This window comes from Sinocyclocheilus rhinocerous, unplaced genomic scaffold (assembly GCF_001515625.1).
Source record: "Sinocyclocheilus rhinocerous isolate Xijiao unplaced genomic scaffold, SAMN03320098_v1.1 scaffold1234, whole genome shotgun sequence".
Taxonomy (NCBI): domain Eukaryota; kingdom Metazoa; phylum Chordata; class Actinopteri; order Cypriniformes; family Cyprinidae; genus Sinocyclocheilus; species Sinocyclocheilus rhinocerous.
The window spans coordinates 148329-168871 of record NW_015656153.1 but is presented as its reverse complement, the minus strand read 5'-3'; the positions used below and the strand labels follow the sequence as shown (position 1 = coordinate 168871).

Sequence of the window (20543 nt, the reverse complement as noted above, 5' to 3'; positions counted from 1 at the left end):
TTTGTTAACAATACTTGAGAGAAATAGGCTTTTTGTGTACATAGAAAAAGTCTTAGACTTTGAGTTCAGCTCATTAAAAATGGGGGCAAAAACAAAAGTGTTGCGTTTATAATTTTGTTCAGTGCATATTAAATAATAAATGCATAGGTTTGCAAGCAACACATTAAATGAAATATGATCAATTATATGTTACCATTAAACTTTTCTGTTTCAAAATCAATGCAGTTTAACTGTAATGGATGCTCTTTTATCTTGGGAGATGTAAGCATCTTTTAGAGGCCATTAAAGCACATCTAGAGACAAGACGGTTTGTTTTTAAGTCTAAGGAGAAAATGAATCCCTGGACATTAAACTGAATTCTCTCCAAAACCTGACTGCCCCAATTCACTTTCATTTGAAGTCAAACACACTAATCGTGCCCCTGTTGCGCATCTGAAACTGCCACTTGGCTATTACAGGGAGTAATCTTTATTTAATAGATTTAACATCCATTCTCGCTGCCTAAACCTCATGGGACGGGGGAGGACAGACACACGCTCGCACACAAACCCACCCTCTCGTCCCCGTGTTGGAACACATACACCTGATGCTCATGTTTGTGTTCAAAATTCAATTACCTACTTATTGATACTTCACAGAGATATTTAAGATGCAGACATGGTGAGTGATTTCCCAAGGGAGCCACTGCTTCCTCTTAATGTCCCAGCCGAGAGCTCTCCTCTTCTCACCCCTCCCTCCAACCGCTTGACACCACGAATCATTACACACACGCCAGCCAGCCAGCCCTGCCACAGCCTATCCCTGTTCAAGAGGTGTCCTTATTAATAGGCAATCAGTCAAAATTCATTCATTAAAAAGCCTAAAAGGTTTCACACAGGCGCTATGATTAGCTAGGAAAGAAAATCCAATGAATTCCTAATGTATTTATGGAAATAAGGTGTCATTTCCGATCTGTTGACAGAGGTGGCGGCTAGGACGGAGAAGGGAGAGCGAGTTAGATGAATTCCCTCCACTCTCCCGCTGCGCTGGTCCAAATCTGAGCCGAGCTCGGATGTATCTGTGCGGTCGAAAGGTCTGAATGTCGTCATAGCAAGTCAGGGTCAAAACGAAGGGAAATTAAGGATTATATTTTGAATGTGATTCCATAAACATTTCCTTCTCCAGTCGGGCACTGTAATGGCCATAAAGCAGCAGGAGTAGTGTGTGAGGGGAGGGGAAGGTGAGAGGACAGGAAGACAGAGGAGAGTAAAGTCAAGGAGAGCTTTCCCCCAGCTCAGCCTGTCATCTAGCAGCACTTCATAACTGCTTGCCCCTGCGGTCGGGTGTCTCTGATGGATTGATGGAAGCACATTACTACGGTAGGGTAGCATCACTGCAATCATATTCAGCGACACACTCCGCTTAATAGAGAAGAGATTGATCTAGGGGAGGAGGCAGTGAACATTGGGGCCATTAGCGCTGGACGGGTGTGACCTTCATACTGGGTGCAAGAACAGATTGAACAGCAGGAGGTTCTTGGATGTTGCGAGCCAGAGTTTTGTTCCTAATTGTGGATCTTTAACTTTTAGCATGGTGCATCTGTACCGGTTTTCCTACTATATGAAGCACCATGTATGGGTCAGTGAAATGACACCAAGTTTTTGTGAGGATCTATTAATTTGTACAAAAATATAGTTATTTATACATACAACTACTTGAATATACTTCCTATGTAATGAGCATGTTTTTAATTTCTAAATTCAAATTAAATTCAAAGTTTTTTTTATTTGAGATATTTTAAACACATTTCATTACACCAAATACACAAAATAAGGTTCTTTTTAGCAGCATCATATGACCCCTTTAAGATGATGGTCCAAAATTGACAAAACTCTCCTGACATTTTAATGCAGGAAAAAGGATTAAAAGATTGAACTTTTAATCTTTCAGTATTATTTCTTAAGGAAAATATTTTAACAAAGCTTTTGAACTTCTAAACCTTCAAAACGTTTACAATTATATTTAACTTTAGTCTGCAAAAAAAAAAAAACATGTAGAAAAAAAAAAAAGACATCATAGAGAGGACTTCTGCAGACCCTTATGACTGCATGTCAAGGTCAGATAAAATATCAGATAATTTGGTTCTTTTATTACATGGCAAGGCTAGATCAGGTTGTAAAATGTCATGTGGTGCAACTCCCCAAAAACATGATTATAAATTAATAATTTATTATATATACTGTATACACTATGTATGTGTCTGTGTGTGTGTATACACACACACACTATATATAGTGTATGTATATTATATATGCATATATAGATACACACACACTATAACAATTTTATAACACTATATAATGCGTTTGAAAAAGATGATTAAGATATGCACTCACATGTATTTAAAGTGTAAAGAAATGTACAAAATATATAAATATTACTTAATACTCAAAATATTATTTTGACTTGATCGTTACACTATATGACATTTCCAGAGTAATTTCTTGAAAATGGTACACAGACGTTTTTCAAAACCACATGAAACCACCATAAATACAAACAGTACATTTAAAAAAAACTTATTCAATTGTATATATTGTATTAGATTTTTAAAAGACTTCCATTTCCTTACTGTAGACACTCTTATTTGTCTTTGAGCCATATGTGCTCCTATCGTAGCATCTGTAATAAACAGCAATTAAGATATCTGTCCAGGAAAACATTAAACTAACTAGATTTATGGGAGTGCTACTTTACTGTACAAAACTTGCCAGAATGACACTAGGATGGTCGCCAGGGTTTTGCTATATAATTGCAAAGATGTTTGAAAGACACATAGCTAAATCTGAAAAGTAATAGCACACTTCTTCTCAACAAGCAATTGTTCATGTTTAATCCTCAGGGTTAGGGAGTTTTGAAACCCCTTAGTAGGCACTATTAATAAATATAATCTTTTCCTATTATCCTGCTGCTTATTTTGCTACTAAACACACAAAGTAAAAATCTTGTTAGACCTACAAGATGTTTCAAAATTATTTGACGTCCCATTTAAAAAAACACCCCAATTACTCAAGTAGAAACAAGTGTGTTACATCATCTGTGCAAGCCGCCGCAGTGGAATCAGAGATATCATCAGCATCGCCTGAGGCCTGGCTGTCCCAGAGGAGCACTCTCCATTCAATTACCTTCAATAACAGTACTTATCAGTGTAGTGACTGGTCCTGTGGGAGCGTTGGGGCCTGATGACCATGCTCAGCAGCCCCCCGACAGCAGCATTCATCACGGCCCGCAGCAGATGGGTACTGGTGGGGGGCTGGAGGGGTAGGCACGCGTCAGGCCCTCCCACAACGACCCTGATCAGCGTCACTCAGCTAGGAGAGGAGGGGTAAACGTCCCCAAGGAGACTGGTGTGGCACATGTCACGCTCACACACACAAATAAATACACACACATGCACATGATATCCTTATCTGCCTACGGTCGCACCTCTCATGTAGCAGTTCCAAATGAAAATGTGCTGATCCACTCAAGATCAAGCCATTAAGATACTTAATATACTGTTATTTATCAATTTTAAGCTTAACATAAGTACACGATTAATCAAAGCTTAATTTATGCTGCTGTTGATCATATTTTTCCATCCCAAACATATAATGCATCTAAAGACTCGGCATCTGCATGTGGCGAAGGTCGAAATAAATATCTAAAACAAATGTGTGGCTGATAACCTTGCCTTTGGGGTGAGTTTTCACTGCCTGATTGCATTATCCCCATTAACCAGATCAGGACTTTAATGGCCGTCGTGCCAAATGTGCAGTAAATCTTTTTCCTCCTCCTCACCCTCCCATCTCCTAACACTACCTCTCTTCAGCTCGTTTAAAGGCGCTGAAGAGAGAAAGAAACATGATGAAAAAGTAGCTCAGATTTACAAGGCTTCTCCTGACAGCTAGGAGAAGGAAGAAAATTAAACCACACCACATTAAAGGGCGCCACGTTAAATGCTGCTCTGAGCTGAATGATAATCGTAATTTCATATCTGTCTCCTCAGTGCAGAGGCTTTACATACCAGTAGGCTTATTTAAAATACCTTTATCGTACTGAAATATAGAATACTGAGAGGATTCATAACGTAATTCTGTAATATAATGAATTGATGTAAGCACAGAGTGTTGTACAGCAGGAAAAATTCTTCTATGTTCATGTTACATATCTTTTAAAAATCTGCAAATGTGTAAAGACAGTCTAAAAGCCTGAGACCACATTTTGAATTTGAACTATGTACTACAAAGAAACATTATGATGTACACTACAGTTATGTATGATTTTGTAATAATAAAGTCTCTTAGGCTCAGCAAGGCTGCATTTGTTTGATTAAAATATGTTAAAAACAGGTGAAATACTACTGCAATTTAAAAGAACTGTTTCCTATTTTATTATATTATAAAATGTAATTTATTGCAGTGATGCAAAGCTGAATTTTCAGCAGCCATTACTCCAGTCTTCAGTGTCACATGATCCTTCAGAAATCATTCTAATATGCCGAGTTTTGCTGCCTATGACAAACTATGATACATTTTTTTCTGGATTTTTAAATGTAAAAAAAAAAATTTAAAATATAATTATTTGAAAATTATATTTTTGTCAAATTGTAAATATCTTTACTTGTCACATTTTTGATCAATTTAATTCGTCCCGAATAGAAGTATTCCCTTCTTCAACTTTTGAACAGATAAAATGAATATGACACATTTCGTATTTTGCACTCTCTAGTTTACTAATCTAACTACATCGATCATGTGAACACCAACTGATGGTCAGATGTTCTCGTTTCCAATAAAGCACAAAATGCTCTTTGGATCATTCTCAAATTACGCTTGAGAACATGATCATTTGGTTTTATGCAAAACTTGTGGAGCTCATGCAGTTGACTATTTCTGACTATTATTTCGCTCAATGGCATAAAGCTGTGACAAATTTAGTTTGGCATAATCTTGGTTGAACGAGCCGACTTTAATCGTGCGCTCTTGATGGAGATTTTACAAATCAGCAGTGAACTCACAAGGTGACCTCTCATCACTTCACCAGTATATTTTCCACATTACAGGAGCAAGTCTAACCAGAGACTAAGGTAACCAGTGGGTGGGTATAGCCAAAGATATATAAGAAACAAATATGAAATCAAATTCACACTAAATCACAGTTTTGTGGTGCACGGGTTATATATTAGATGGAGAGGACCTGCTTTCAGCATTGGAAATTAATTTTCTTACTCCTGTTAAAATTAATAAATGTCTTGGAGCATGTTGCATTCCTACATCATGAACAAGCAGAGGACAAAATAACAGGAGGGTGGAGACATCTAGGTTGACTTATTACACTGCTAGAAAGCCTACTGAGTGCAAAGTCAAAGATATTAAATGCAGGCAGAACAGACTCAGGCCTTTCTATTTGTAAAAAATGCCATTTTTACATAGCAAAAGCAACATGTACCTAAAAGCTGTACCTAAAAGTGGCACATTTACCCTAGAGAACTGACACTTATACAGAAATTCAGATGTTTTCAATATTAAATGGTGAACACAGAAACATGAGATGTCATATTAAAAATATCAATTTAAAAAAATCTTTACTCAAATATAATAGAGTAACATAGGAAAGAATATTTCAGGTCAGTAAGACATTCAATTTATACATGTTCGGAATAAATAAAGTTGTTCAAAATAATATGGTAAATTCAAGCAAACGGATATAGTTTTGAGTGTGAGATTTAACTAGATTCACCCTAGTTTCTCATTGAAAGGAAGATTGCTGAGGGATTATTTTGAACATTCCACGAAAAGGTCAAAATGTCAGAAGAAATGTAATATATTTGAAACCAGTGTTACTCATTACTCACTTTACAAATTGCACAATATTTGTACATTTGATGCCCATTTTCATCTAGAAAGTCATGGAAACACTTATCTTTTCTGTAATCCTGCCAGTATGGATTAATACTACATCTAGCAATTCTGTGATACAACATTTCAGAGCTACTGGGCAACAAGCCAGTTCTGTTTATATATGGAGTGGGGATTTATTTAAGACTTACCAACTAACTAATGCATAAAAAATATATAAATAAAGAAGTCACTTTTCTGGTACGTTTCAGATGGATTTAGGTGCTAGATTATTTATAATAATTTATATGTTTTAAAGTACCTCTCTATCATGAAGCTAACAACAGGAGAAAAACGGTTAATAGCAGCTCCTGTTCATAAATGTGTTTCTTCTTTGCTAATATCGCCATCTAGTGGAGGCTTTACAAAGCCTACAAGCCTGTTCTTAATGCACAGATGAACTAAATGTTTCAAAGAAACTAAGATTACTTACATTCTTCCAAACCCAACTGATAAGCCAGATTCTGCAGTCCCTTCACCTTCTCCATCAGATTTGCTGTGGTCAAACTTCCTAATTCTAATTAAAAACAACAACAACAACAACAACAAACATAAGAAGATTAATATTTGTAGTGCCAATGCCAAAAATAAAAAAAAGATCATAACACACAAAAAATACCACAGCTTTTCTAAATTCATATTGCAATTTGTCTACGAATATTAAGATCTTTAATTTAACAAAGCATGTGTCATAAGATAGGTCCATAATATAAAAACGCTAAAATTATGCACGAGAAGCTTGATTTAATTTGTTTTGGTTTTATGAAAGAGGCAACAGACCTTTCAACATTTCAATATCTTCTGACTCCAGTTCAGCCATCCACTTGGGCGGAGAATTCGTGATAGGCTGGAACAACAAACAGAAGTCTCAATTTCATGTCTGAATGCAAACTTTCAAAATAACTTCTTTTCATTCATAATTTTATTCTTTGCTCACATTTTTGAAGGATGCAGCAAATTCAGAAACACCCGGTACTGTTAAAATGTTAAACAAGCACATGGGACTTTCAAAACAACATTCAAGGGTACAAAAATATGACAGGCCAAAATAAAAATATTTAAATACGTTTGTTTTTCAACAAACGTTAGGGTCATATTTGGAAACATCTGTGAATGTTACATCTTATAATATACTATTTTAGTTTAAATCAATAATAATTAGACACTCAAACTTACACTGCTCCGGCCACAGGTCAGGTGAAGCTCGGTCAAGTTTTTCAAAACTTAGCAGAGAGGATTCAAAGTCCTCACCTAAATAATATATATATAAAATAAATAAATAAACGATACATGCCCTTTATTACAACACTGGTTCAGACACTGGTTTAAGTTTAAATGCTGTAACTTTCGAAGAAACAATCCTCATGTTTTGCAGGATATAATGTTAAGTTTGCATGTAATGTTATGACAAGTCACATTAGAGGGGGAGGTTAGGTTATGTTTACTCAGCTGTTTGTATTGTTGTGATCCAGCTGAGCTAGCTGCATTGGATAGCAATGCTTGTTAAAATAAACAAAAATACATATTTAAAAATAGAAACAAGATACAAAAAGTACTCTTTTCCACATAACCGCTGCATCAATACATTCGTATAATATTTAATATAGTAACCGATGTCGCTTGACACGTAGCTTGCTAATGACTGACTCCAAACAATTTTATGACGCTATTCCGAGGGAAAAGCCTTTTTTGAAACTGAATTCATCAATTCTTTAAGAGGATATGTTGACTAGCATAACAGTTTATATATAAGGTTTAATCGGTGAGTTGCACTAGTACAATAACAACTAACGTTACCAGGGAAAAGAGGAATTAAAATTTACCTCCATTCGGAGACGCCATCTTGATAACAACACACGTGATTCGAGGCAGCCAATGGTTGAAGGCCGTGGATGCCTGTAGCCCCGCCCTCTTGGGTTGTTGTTGTTTTTTTTTGTATTGAACTTTCAAAATTACAAAATTCAACAGCAAGTTCTTCACATATTTCTCATATTTACACATTTTGTAAATACGTATATTTCGCCCTCTTGTGTTGTGTGAGATGTCGCAACCTTTTTTTTTCTTAGTCTATGGTCGCAACATTCACATGACTTTCAGCTCACTTGAGAAGTAACATTATTTTTTACCATGGTATTCATTTGATAAAATTGATTAAATTTTTTAAATAGTCTGAGTCAATTATGCTATATTTAAGAAAATACATCAGGATAACTTGAGATGTTAGAGATATTGGCAACAAATACAGTGACAGGGAATTAAATAGACCATTTATGCATTATCAACATTTCAGTGTGTTAATATAAAGCGATATGTAGCATTACTTAAATATGACAAATTCAGAGACTGTCAGAGAAAGGACCAGACACTGCAAAGCTGGTTGAGATAAAGGGAAAAATCAGCCAGATAAAGTTGCTTGAAGACAGTGGCTAGAACAAAGCCACTTTATTAATAAGTGGAGATTATAAAACCTGTCAGCAAAGATTAGTTTAGCAAGAAAACGTTAAACTTCAGGGATAGGATAATAAGTGGGGTACAAATATACAGTCCAACACAAATAACACTATTTTCTTCTTAGCATGATGGTGGTTTATGATAAGAATTCTCAGTAAAAGGACTTAGAAAAGGTGTTGCTCTTAAATGCAACACAAATTAAGTCCAAATACATGCACATTTTTGCAATGTATTCATTTCAGTCAGCCATTGATCTGCATTTAAGGCAACAATTCCAGTAACACAATAACAAAGGGACACAGCTAATTATTTTGAAAATCCAAAATGAAATTCAGTGCTATGACCTAGAAATGGCAATTTAATTGATCAAAACCACAACTTGTGTAGCTGAGAAATATAATATTGTGATGCATCAAAGGTTGCTATTTTTGAATACACTAATTCTTAATTTTTTTTCTCTCAGAAGAACAAAATATGTAACAAATGAAATGTACAAAACCCAATTGAAGGAGTGAATATTTTATACATCATCAGAGTCTTTAAATCTGAAACCTGAAAGGCACTTTATTAATTGTCCGTTTAGTTCAGTCCAGCTACAGCAGTTAAACACCATCAAGCTTTAATGTAAAATAAAAATAATATTTTAAATAATATTTTAAAAAGTGTCATCACAGCCTAACAGCAGAGCAAAGACTACTTCCACAATGAAATGAGCTAGTCAACATGTAACAACTGAAATGGTTAAAAAGATTTTATGAAGTCCTGGACACTTCAAAATTGTCTAAAATGGTCTAAAATTCCCAGGATTCCATCCACCTGAGGCCAGCCATGGACGAGGCAGGGTCTTGCGCCAGCGGCCCCCGCATACCATAGGAGAGAGGGTGGAAGAGATAAAAGCTGGAACAAGTAGAAATTCAAGTGTGAGATCAATATTAGAAATTGACTGAATTTGTGACCTAAAAAACATAATACATAGAACATTTGTACAAAATGCACAATTTCAGCATTAGATAAAATTAATATACAACAGCAAATGTTGTAAATATAATAAAAGCTTAAAAGTGATGTTAGCCCAAAAATAACTACATTTAAATATTAGAGCCTTACCTGTAGATTAACCCTAACAGGAATATAAATTGACCTCCCCTCATAAGATGATGGGATACGGATGAACTAAGGAGAAGGTGTAAATTCTGGAGGAAGATGTCCAGAGTAATACCTTAAACAAAGGTCATTAAATGTTAGAATTAAATGCGTTTATTGAGATAACATTGTGTCTAAACATGCTAATTAATGCTGCAAAATTTGAAATATGTAGACAAGTTTTTTTTTGTTTTTTTTTCCGGAAATGTAGCATTCCATCACTTGCTCACCAATAGTGAATGGGTGCGGTCAGAATGCGAATCCAAATAACTGATAAAAACATCACAATAATCCACAGGTAATCTACATGTTTCCAGTCTATCAATTAATGTCTTGTGAAGCAAACAGCTGTTTATAAGAAACAAATTCATTAAGATGTTTTTAACTTCAAACCATTGCTTCTGGCTAACATACGAGTCCCCTATCTATAACACTGCTTTCTCTACTGTACTGAAAACAACATCTTGTGTATATCAGGAGAGAAATATGCACAGATCAAACAAGTGAAAACAGTCCAAAGCAGTTCTAAACAAATATTGCGATGTTTTTACCAGCTGTTTGGACTCACTCTGATGACACCCATTCACTGGTGAGCAAATGATGTAATGTCAGTGTTAATTTCTCCAAATCTACATTTTGGATGGCATGAGGGTGAATAGATTTTCAGCAAATGTTCATTTGATTGTAATTCAAAGAAGGCAGCTCTGACTGCAGCATAACCTATTGGACCAATGCAGTCCCCACTAGGGCTGTCAATTTTTTTTTTCGAATTTCGAATATTCATCAAATTTAAAATAAAAATCCACATTCGTCTCTCTCTCGCTCTCTCTCTCTCTCTCTCTCTCTCTTTCTCTCTCGCTCTCGCTCTCTTTCTCTCGCGCTCTCTTTCTCTCGCTCTCTCTGTTTCTCTCGCTCTCTTTCTCTTTCTCTTTCTCTCGCTCTCTCTCTCTCTCTCGCTCACGCGCACACACACACACAATGCGCAAAACTCCGAATTTGAACAGTCAATAGCAAATACTTAAACTAATAACAAAACAGCAGCTGATTCAGAAGCGCCAGATTGTCATAGCAAAGTCAGAATTACCTCCTCTCCTAGGTTCACGAAACGGTCGTCCATAAAATGCATTGCTGTTCTGTTGTAAGTAATCTTAAAAACGTGCATTAGTAATATTTTGCTCGATGCGCCCTCTTGTGGCCTCAGAAGAGAAGCCAAAAGCTATTCCTCCCCATAACTGAAATTATGCATTTTAAATTAGAATATAATTCGAATTTTGATCATATTTAAGTACAAAATTCGAATTTAGTTTTTCAGCCATTTTGACAGCCCTAGTCCCCACGCTTATCTGGTTTGCCGTCGTACCTGTGAGCATACTGCTGAACAACATGGCAGGAAAGTAATGGTGGTAGTAGAGTATGCGACCCATGATGTAGAACGGGAGGTAGTGCAATAGCCAACCCAAAAGCAGCATCCCACCACCCTCCATGAGAGTGTGACAGTGCACTGAAAGACAACATCAGCTGTTTTAGACTTATGATTGGCTCTTTTTAAGTACTGTACAATATGTAGTGCTGCTTACCTTTCCTCATTCCCTCCATCTTCACTCCTCTCTGTTTTGCTAAAGATGCCACTGTCAGCATTAAAACAAACAGAGCCAGACTCAAGAGATTCAGCCACCAGATGACCTGTGGATAAAAGGTAATCTTCAGTAATGATACGACAAGAGATCTTAGGAAACATAGGGCAAAAAAAAAAGAAAAGTCAGAGACACTTACAGGGTTCCCGAGAAGATAAACGCGGTACTCTGTCTCATTCACTCCAGAAAACCTCAAACCCTATTATGAATAATGAATTATAATGAGATAGTACTCCAATAGATGTGGATCTTCAAAACAGTTTTGTTAGTTTTAAATACATTTTACTAAAGCGAATAAAAATCAATTAATAAAAAACATTTTCATTAGAAATTTTCAATAGAAATAAAAATGGAAATAAAATAAATGAGAAATGTTGTCTTGGCAACTAACGAAAATAAAATAAGCTGAAGTACTAAAATTACTAAAAAATCAAATTAGATAGAAATATTAAAAAACATAAAAATGGTACATAAAATTACTAAAACTAAAATAAAAACAAAACATAAAAAGTAAAGCTTATTCAAATTATTAATTAATTATAAATAATAAATAAATAATAATAAAATATCACTTTCAAAATAGTGGTTTCCCTTTAAACAGTCTTTTTAGACAATCTACCTGATAGTTGATGGGCCAGTGCCAGGGTTTAGAGTTCATCTCGTTGTCTTTGGGCTTTAAACCACTGTTTCCCTAAACAAAAATACAAGGTTTACTAAACTTAAACCCATATATTTTCATTCATGAACCATTCCAAAGCAAAAGCAGCATTTTAAAAGGTAGATTTTCCTTTAGGGTAATTTTATCTTACCCTGATCATCACAATATGAGACTCCCAGAGGATCTCCAGGAAAGTTGGTTTGAGCACTGAAAGACTGATGTTGGGCACTGTAGACATAAAAAGATGTTGCATGAACATCGAAGTAAAACCCATCCAATGGCACATTTCGGTCTATTAGCTATATGAACATACGTTTAGGGTTGATGTGATCCTCAATGTTCCACTGTGTGTTGGGGGTCTCTTTGACATATGGGCTACATGTGACCTCCACTTGCTCCCATCCCCTGTAGAAGAGTCAAATTCAGTTTAAATGGTTTTCTGTGTGTTATGCACTACAGACCACACCTAAGGTTTCTGCTGAATGAACGCTCTCACCACTTGGGAAGAGTCTTTCCAGAGGAGCAAAGCATGCAGCCTGTAGAGCGATGGAGAAAACGCACTTTACTACGCAACACCTTCACCGGATCTCCTTTCTTCCCTCCACACACCTCCACCTGCCACAAGTCATTCACGTCTCCGCTTCCGTTCTGAAATGAAAAGCCATTATTGTTTAAAATTTGTAATGCTACTCTATTGGAACTTATGAAAATGATCAATGTTCATTTGGAGATTTAAAGTTGTGCTGAGGTTTGATGTTAACTAGAAGCACAAGGTCATCTTTATTCTGGCAACGATACAATCAGAAAATAAAAACAAAGCTGAATCTATTAAGCTGATAGAACACAAACCCACCTAATCAACTGATAGTGGAACATGGTTTCTATAATAATGCCAAAATATTATAATACATGAATGGTAACATCTAATGAAAAAAAAATACAGTACTCACAATGCCGTAACCTGTGACCTGCAGGTGTTTTTTGGTCAGTGGAGCTTCATGGAAATGACTATGAAGATTTCTTGTAGTTCTGATGAAGAAAATCAGGCGTGCACTGCTTTAAACTAACAGTTCACATCATTCTTTTAGGCCATAACTATGTTGCTTTCCCAAAGACCTTATACGTACTCTTTGTGTTCCAGTCTAATGATGTCACCATGTCGGACCAGTTCTGGAGGCCCTGTGAGATCTTAGCAGGGAACAGGAGTTATTGATTCTTGTGCAGTGTGTATCTAGAAATACATGTACAAGAACATGTACAAGAACTCACCGTCAGAGTTGTCAGGTCTCTTGACCAACCATAGGTTGTTATAATCTTTGTGCAAATAGGCTGTAACCTACATGAGGTAAGATGCAAAATAGATTTATACAGCGAGATGATTTATCATCATCAACAGAATAACTACTAAATTCAAGCCACAAATCAAATGTGCACATTTAGACATTCATAGGTTTGGTGTTGGGAAGATTATTTGAATGCTGTGAAAGAAGTCTCTTATGCTCACAAAGGCTGCATTTATTTAATCAGTAAAAACTGTGATATTGTGAAATACTATTCCAATTTAAAAGAACAGTTTTTATTATATTTTAAAATGTTATTCATTCCAGTGATCCTGTGTCACACGATCCTTCAGAAATCATTCTAATATGCTGATTTGCTGCTCAAGAAACATTTATTAATTATTATCTTCATCGGTGTTGACAACAGTGTGCTGCTTAATATTTTCTTTCTTACTCCAAACTTTTTAACGCTAGTGTTATTAGAAATTTTGAACCAAATTAAGAATTACAGATCAGTTTTTCATCTTGAAACCTTCCAGATAGTGTTACTGTAGTGCTGCTGTCAAACTGTCTGTTAAGAGTAAACGGTGGTGAACCGACCTGCTGCTGGTGAGCTCCAACACCTTCTGGGTAAAGGTGCCAGTGAGAGTGCAGATACCCTCCTGCTATTCGCAGATTCTTCACAGTTATGACAGAGCCATATGCCAGATCTGTGTGGAGGGAGGGGTACAAGCCAGGATTTAGACAGAAAATTTAATCTTTTCACAGTTCAATATGTTTTTTAAGTAAAAAAACGAAACATAAGCAGTAAAAATGTCAAATCTTGAGCTCAAGTTGTTCTTACACTCTGGCATGGAGGCGTTGTGCAGATTGTTTCCAAATAAGCGAGACTGAAAGGCAGAGCTGAAGAACCCATCCCCAGGACCGCTGTGTATCGAAAAGAACAAAGCTTTAGCATTATTTTATTGCATTAATGACCAATAAACTGCTTTAATAATAGAACAGAATATTAATATTGGCTCAAACATACCTTCTGTTTAAGACAATAAAGTGAACAGCAAATATTGTAGTGTACAGGAACAATGGGAGCATTATCAACCCAAAAACTCGAGCTAATAAGTGCTTCCCAAAATCCAGCTAGTGAAAAACGAGAACATATTTTCATTCACAACAAGCACTAATGTTTAAAAGTAGGGATGCATGATATTATCGGACCAATATCGGAATTGTTTTGATTTAAAGGTCAGAAGCTATAGCTTACATGAACAAAAAAAAAATCACAAACATGACACAAATTAAATAATTTTATATATACTGATTTATTCATTAATGTGTAATATGTTATATTTTTTAAACAAATTATGAAATCTAAAAGATTTTCTGAATTATTACAACTCCTTCGCTTTAGACCATTTAAGATATGTGGGGGCGTGTTCGAACGAGCCGTTTTAGGGGGATGTGGCTGACTCTTAACTTTTATAAAGAATATCTCTTTGGATTTGAGACTTTAGTCTTTGCAAATTTACAGATCTTCTTTATGCACCAAGAGCTTGTAACACTCCAAAGAGAAAGGAAAAAATGAAATCGCATCATATGACCCCTTTAAATAATAAAATAAAATGTTAAGGTTACCACTGCATCTTTCTGAAAAAGTGATTCAGTGATTAATATATAGTTTATTTATAGTTATTTTCAAATCTTGTCAAAAGAACTTTATTATTGTTTATTTAATTCTAACAAATAAGTTCTTGTTAAAAACTAACCAAAATTAAAAATAATTATATATCGGTATCGGCATCAGCTATCGGCCAAAATGAGTTGAAAATTATCGGCATATCGGATATCGGCAAAAATCCAATATCGTGCATCCCTATTTAAAAGTTTGAAATTCTTAAGATTTTTTTCTCAGCAAGGATGCATTAAATTGATCAATTGACAGTAAAGACTTTTACAGTGTTACAAAAGATTTCTATTTCAAATAAATGCTGTTCTTAACATTAACCCGCATGTGCTCAGGGTGTGCTAGCGATTAGATCACGTCAGCATTGTGGCTCATTCTTGAAGCAAAGTTTTGCCTGAATGGTGATTAGATTCACTCTTTTGGATTGCTGCGTTTAAACTGAGAATGCACCTACAGAATGACCTTTGGTGTGTGATAGAGTAAACAGTAATAGCACGTGCAGTGGCAGCAGGCAGCCTCCCCCGGGTCCTAATGCCTGTTCCATAAGGAGTTTTAATTCCTTAGGGGGCGCTGTTGGCCTACTTCTAATAAAATGACAGCAAAATATACAAATAATATTTAGACTGTGTTTCTGATTAAATAAAGTGAAATTCTTAAGATTTTTTTCTCAGCAAGGATGCATTAAATTGATCAATTGACAGTAAAGACTTTTACAGTGTTACAAAAGATTTCTATTTCAAATAAATGCTGTTCTTAAAAAATTCTATTCATCAAAGAATCCTGAAAAAAGTATCACGGTTTCCACAAAAACATTAAGCAGCACAACTGTTTCCAACATTAATAATAATAGGAAAAGTTTCTTGAGCAAATCAACAATTTAGAATGATTTCTGAAGGATCATGTGACACTGAAGTAAATTTACATAAACCGTAATAATATTTCATAATGTAACATTGCAATATGGTGTTTGTACTGTATTTTTGATCAAATAAAAGCAGCCTTGTTGAACATAAGAGATATTGTTCAAAAACATTAAAAATCTTACTGATCCCAAACTTTTGAACAGTGTATATTTGAGAATATATTCAATCTTGTAACAGGTTCTCATTCATACCAAAGACAAGCTGAGGTCCCCAAGCAGCCTCCACAGATCGAATGCTGTGTTAATTCCCACCAAGAGGATGACAAACAGCCCTACAAACTTTACCCCCAGAGAGCCAGAGAGGCAGACCCCCGTCAGAAGCAGCCAGAACCACCAGGAAAAGCTGAAAGGCCTAGAGACGAGAATGAAAATTTGCTCTATATTAGGTACATAAACTCGACCAGCAAAGCTTCATAGAGAGATGCTTCAGATACCTCTACCTGAGTCTCTGTGTGTTGAATCTGACCATGCAGAGAACAGAGTCCATGATGAAACACATTAGAATGGGATCCAGGAGAATGTACTGAGACAAGGTGATACAGCCAGTGTCTGTTGTAAAATACATCAGTGGATTTAGATTTAGATCATCATCGTAATGCCCTCACTCAATACAGGTCAGCTCTGTGTTGATGATCACTACCACGCTCACCAAAGATAAGCAGAGAGGCTGCGATGAGCGCTGCTGGCGTAGAATGTGACAGCTCCAGGACAATAAGGAAGGCAAAAGGAGGAAGACAGGAACCAAGAGCTGCACAGAACTAAACACAAATTCATCACAGGGATTAAAGCTCACATTTGAAGAATAATACAATGCAAAGAAAAGCTAACGGCAATTTCTTGGAAAGTACAATTCTTATTCAACATAAAATAAAGAGGCATCATATACATAATTAGAATAACTTTTGGACCTCCAAGTATATTTCAAATACAACTTCCAAAAATATATATTTGCATTTTTCTTTAATTTCATCTTTCAGCTGCAATTTTGCATGGTTTAATTAAAAAGAAATTTGTGTTTTGGTGTATGATGTCCATGATAATGTAATATAATTTAATAAAAAATATTAATTATATAATGAACACACACATACACATTACACAATGCTTCAATATAGTATTTATTATACAATATAATTTAGAAGTTTGGGGCCTGTAGGTTTAGGTTTTTTTCAAACAAGTTTTATTTGATCAAAATACAGTAAAACAGTCATATTTTGAAATATTATTGCAATTTAAAATAACTGTTTCCTAGCTTAATAAGCAAAAGCTATATGTGACCCTGGACCACAAAACCAGTCTTAAGTCGCTGGGGTATATTTGTAGCAATAGCCAAAAATACATTGTATGGGTCAAAATTATTGATTTTTCTTTTATGCCAAAAATAATTAGGATATTAAGTAAAGATCATGTTCCATGAAGATATTTTGTACATTTCCTACTGTAAATATATCAAAACTTAATTTTTGATTAGTAATATGCATTGCTAAGAACGTCATTTGGACAACTTTAAAGGCGATTTTCTCAATATGTAAATTTCCTACTGTAAATATATTAAAACTTAATTTTTGATTGATAATATGCATTGCTAACAGCTTCATTTGGACAACTTTAAATGCGATTTTTTTCAATATTTCGATTTTTTTGCACCCTCAGATTCCAGATTTTCAAATAGTTGTATCTCGGCCAAATATTGTCCTATCATAACAAATGAATACATCAATGGAAAGCTTATTTATTCAGCGTTCAGATTATGTATAAATCTCAATTTCGAAAAATTGACCCTTATGACTGGTTTTGTGGTCCATGGTCACATATTTCAAATATAATATGAAATTTGATTAAAAACTAATTGAAAAATAAAATTACTTAAAATTAACCGTCTTAAAGATATGCATAAATTGAACTGGGATTTACCGCTCTCATCCCCCAGTAGTTGTGGTGCTCATATTTGTCCCCTGGTTTTATGAAGGGAAAGGTCCCATCATAGCCTGTCAGGAATCCAGCGAGGCCGATCAGCATCTGAGTGAGGAGTGTAGAAGCATTCTTTTGAATCACACTACAAACTACACAAAAACTGACTAAATAATTCCCATGATCTTACAACTAGCAGGGGTCTGAAACCCATACCTTTCCAAGGGGTGGATGGACATCAAAGAAGAAGGTGCGGTTAATGTAATAGCTTCCCATTTTCCCGAAATGAGTCTCATCCCAACTGCAAATGGACCATAATGTTCACTGATCGTGCATTGATAGTAGGTTTACAATCACAATTTTACCCTTACTGTCTAATACTCACCATACATGTGGAGGCTCAGTGATTTTGTAAAAGCGTGTACATACAGAGAGCACAAGCACCAGAACCAGAGTATAAACTGGCACATGGTCATCTCTGGAGGGAGAACTGAGGTGTCCTCCTCGTTTGGGGATCCTTTTATTCGCCGCATTAGAAGTCTCACTAGAAGGCTGGGAAAGGCACTCAGCCCCCTCGTTTGTCTTACATGTTTTTCGATGTCTTACAGCTGATGTGTCTTGTATTTGCGTGTAATGCTCCTTCTGTCTGCCGTCCATTAGCAGCTTTCTTGAAGACAATGAGTCATTATCAAAGTAACGTTAGCGAATCCAGTAACGTATAAAGATAGTTTCTTCAGTCGCAGAGTTTAATTAATAAACAATTAATCCTCACAGGATTTAAGACCTTGCAGTCTGGTCGTGTTGACATGTCGCTGAATGAGAAATTATCTTGCTCATCACTACAAAGATCCTAATGCTTTCCAGCTCATGTTTGTTGTGCATGTGCATGTCCATAAACTGTTCTGGATTGTTGGTTTGGGAGATATTGGAAATGTCTGCACTTTACTGTCACCTGCTGGACAGGAGAGGGACATGCGGCCACAGTAAATCCAATGCGTGGCGTGGCATTCTCTGATCAGATCTGAAAGCTTAATATATAAGCTTTCCATTAATATATTGTTTGTTAGGATAGGACAATATGTGGCCGAGATACAACTAGGCCTATTTGAAAATCTGGAAACTGAGGGTGCAAAAAATCGCCTATAAAATTGTCCAAATGAAGTTCTTAGCAATGCATATTACTAATCAAAAATTAAGTTTTGATATATTTATGGTAGGAAATTTACAAAATATCTTCATGGAACATGATACTTACTTCTATATCCTAATGATTTTTGGCATAAAAGAAAAATCGATAATTTTGACCCATACAATGTATTTTTGGCTATTGCTACAAATATACCCCAGCGACTTAAGACTGGTTTTGTGGTCCAGGGTCACAAATGTGAGTGAGAAAAACGACACGTCGAGCAAGATTTGTGAGGGTCTAATAGGAAAAAAAACAATGTTTTCTATTTTCAGTTTAATATAAAAGTTAGTTAACTCTGCTAATGGAATAAGTAGCATGTCTATTTTTAAAGCACAATCTCTTTAGGTTTATGGTAATTAGTGTGTGTGTGTGTGTGTGTGTATAAAGTATGTGCATTATCCTATGCGAACAAGAAAAAAATATATAATATATATAATATATAAATATATCTTAAAAAAAAAAAAACTATAATTTGCTGTATACTTCTACTACTAATACAATTTGTGTCATTTTCTGCAGTCCAAAGAAAATTATTCAATTTATGCATTATTTCCCCTTTACTGTAATGACTTTTTATATGTAGGTAGATTGATTAAATCTGGATTATCTTGTGATTGATATTGCATCTGGAACTATATTTAAATAGCAGCCAAATCAACAAACATTATGACTGATTTATGGACTGTTTTATTAGATAAGCAAGTACAATATAGATAGATAGATAGATAGATAGATAGAAAACAGACATAGACACAGGCACCAGGTGTATGCATTGCATAAATTGTAATTTGGAGCTAAAAATGTGTATTAACAATCTTTTCATGCTTCTGAATGATCCGTATAGGTCAATGTCCTTAATATACTCATATATTACTGATCTACAAGCAGAAATTGTATAATTCTTAAAACTCCATTAGATGAGTATAAGGTCCGTTTGTATCCAGCTTCAGGACTTGTCTGTTCCCATACGTTCCATGTTTGAGCTCTGTAACAGTGTCACTGTTCTTGCAGGTTGAGAGTTCATTTTGACTATGAGACACAAAGCTGTCGTAGAGCTTCAAGCCTTCATCTTTCCCAATGTTGCCATGGTACTGCATCCCTTTTCCTTTTGGTTTTCCTCCAAGCATAGCTTGCGGTACTATGAGAACACTGCCTGGTAGCTGAAGGACTGAAGTGTACTTTCCAGATTCTGTCTCACAAAGCTTCGTGTTCAGCAATGTGTTCACTGAGTGAGAAAACAGGTGTAAATTAAATACAGTGTATATTACATTTCAGAATTAATGTATGCATGTTTTATTGCAAATGTGAGACAGGAGCAATTGCATACCCATTTTGGGGATTATATCTTCAGTTGCACCTTTGAAAAAGCAGATGTAGATAACCATTCCCCTATTAATCTGAACAATAGGCAGGTCATTAGTTCGACAAAAACTAGAATTGTGGTTAAGATTAATTATTTAAATATTTTCCCGATACCTCAACCCATTCAGCTTCACTCTCAGCATCTGGAGGTTTGACCTGCAGTCGTGCATGCAGACACTGCTGGAGAATCACTCTCGCTTTCATGCCGTTATCTGTTCTCTCGGACATTGCTACGAAATATGCCGGAAATTGCCGATTTCAATGACAGTGATCATCAATTTAATTCCGAGGTAACATAAATAATATAAGTTTATTTTGAAATTAACCATGGAACTACCGGGGGTTCCGCTACCGCGTGAGAATAAACAATATACGTCATCAAGAGTCGACAGTG

General features: G+C 35.6%; 3 protein-coding genes across 4 annotated transcripts in view; all 3 read right to left on the bottom strand.

Annotated features, from left to right (window-relative positions):
- lin52 (lin-52 DREAM MuvB core complex component) overlaps positions 1–7811 on the bottom strand; it is a 14813-nt gene extending 7002 nt beyond the window's left edge. Inside the window, exons 1-5 of the mRNA XM_016526861.1 lie at positions 7742–7811; positions 7095–7169; positions 6856–6893; positions 6699–6765; positions 6352–6435 (exon numbers count right to left, since the gene is read on the bottom strand). Coding sequence (XP_016382347.1) covers positions 6352–6435; positions 6699–6765; positions 6856–6893; positions 7095–7169; positions 7742–7760 — 283 coding nt within the window. The 5' untranslated portion in view covers positions 7761–7811. The remainder of the gene's footprint in view (positions 1–6351; positions 6436–6698; positions 6766–6855; positions 6894–7094; positions 7170–7741) is intronic.
- A 1034-nt stretch (positions 7812–8845) lies between these two features.
- Positions 8846–18496, bottom strand: LOC107719451 (protein O-mannosyl-transferase 2-like). Of its 2 annotated transcripts, none has more exons than XM_016526859.1 (21): positions 17984–18496; positions 17815–17899; positions 17602–17706; positions 16337–16445; positions 16128–16236; positions 15880–16039; positions 14115–14221; positions 13929–14011; positions 13685–13794; positions 13074–13140; positions 12932–12992; positions 12755–12833; positions 12301–12452; positions 12118–12209; positions 11956–12032; positions 11766–11837; positions 11286–11345; positions 11090–11195; positions 10873–11013; positions 9477–9588; positions 8846–9266 (listed from the first exon to the last, which is right to left on the bottom strand). In XM_016526859.1, the coding sequence occupies exons 1-21, from the start codon at positions 18253–18255 to the stop codon at positions 9161–9163; spliced, it is 2265 nt and encodes a 754-aa protein (XP_016382345.1). In that variant the 5' UTR covers positions 18256–18496; the 3' UTR covers positions 8846–9160. The 2 variants fall into 2 exon arrangements, with proteins under 2 accessions (XP_016382345.1, XP_016382346.1); XM_016526860.1 differs by having other exon boundaries at positions 8848–9266; positions 15973–16039.
- A 976-nt stretch (positions 18497–19472) lies between these two features.
- Positions 19473–20406, bottom strand: LOC107719450 (probable D-tyrosyl-tRNA(Tyr) deacylase 2). The gene is made up of 3 exons (XM_016526858.1): positions 20264–20406; positions 20115–20184; positions 19473–20012 (listed from the first exon to the last, which is right to left on the bottom strand). The coding sequence occupies exons 1-3, from the start codon at positions 20375–20377 to the stop codon at positions 19690–19692; spliced, it is 507 nt and encodes a 168-aa protein (XP_016382344.1). The 5' UTR covers positions 20378–20406; the 3' UTR covers positions 19473–19689.
- Between the last annotated feature and the right edge of the window lie 137 nt (positions 20407–20543).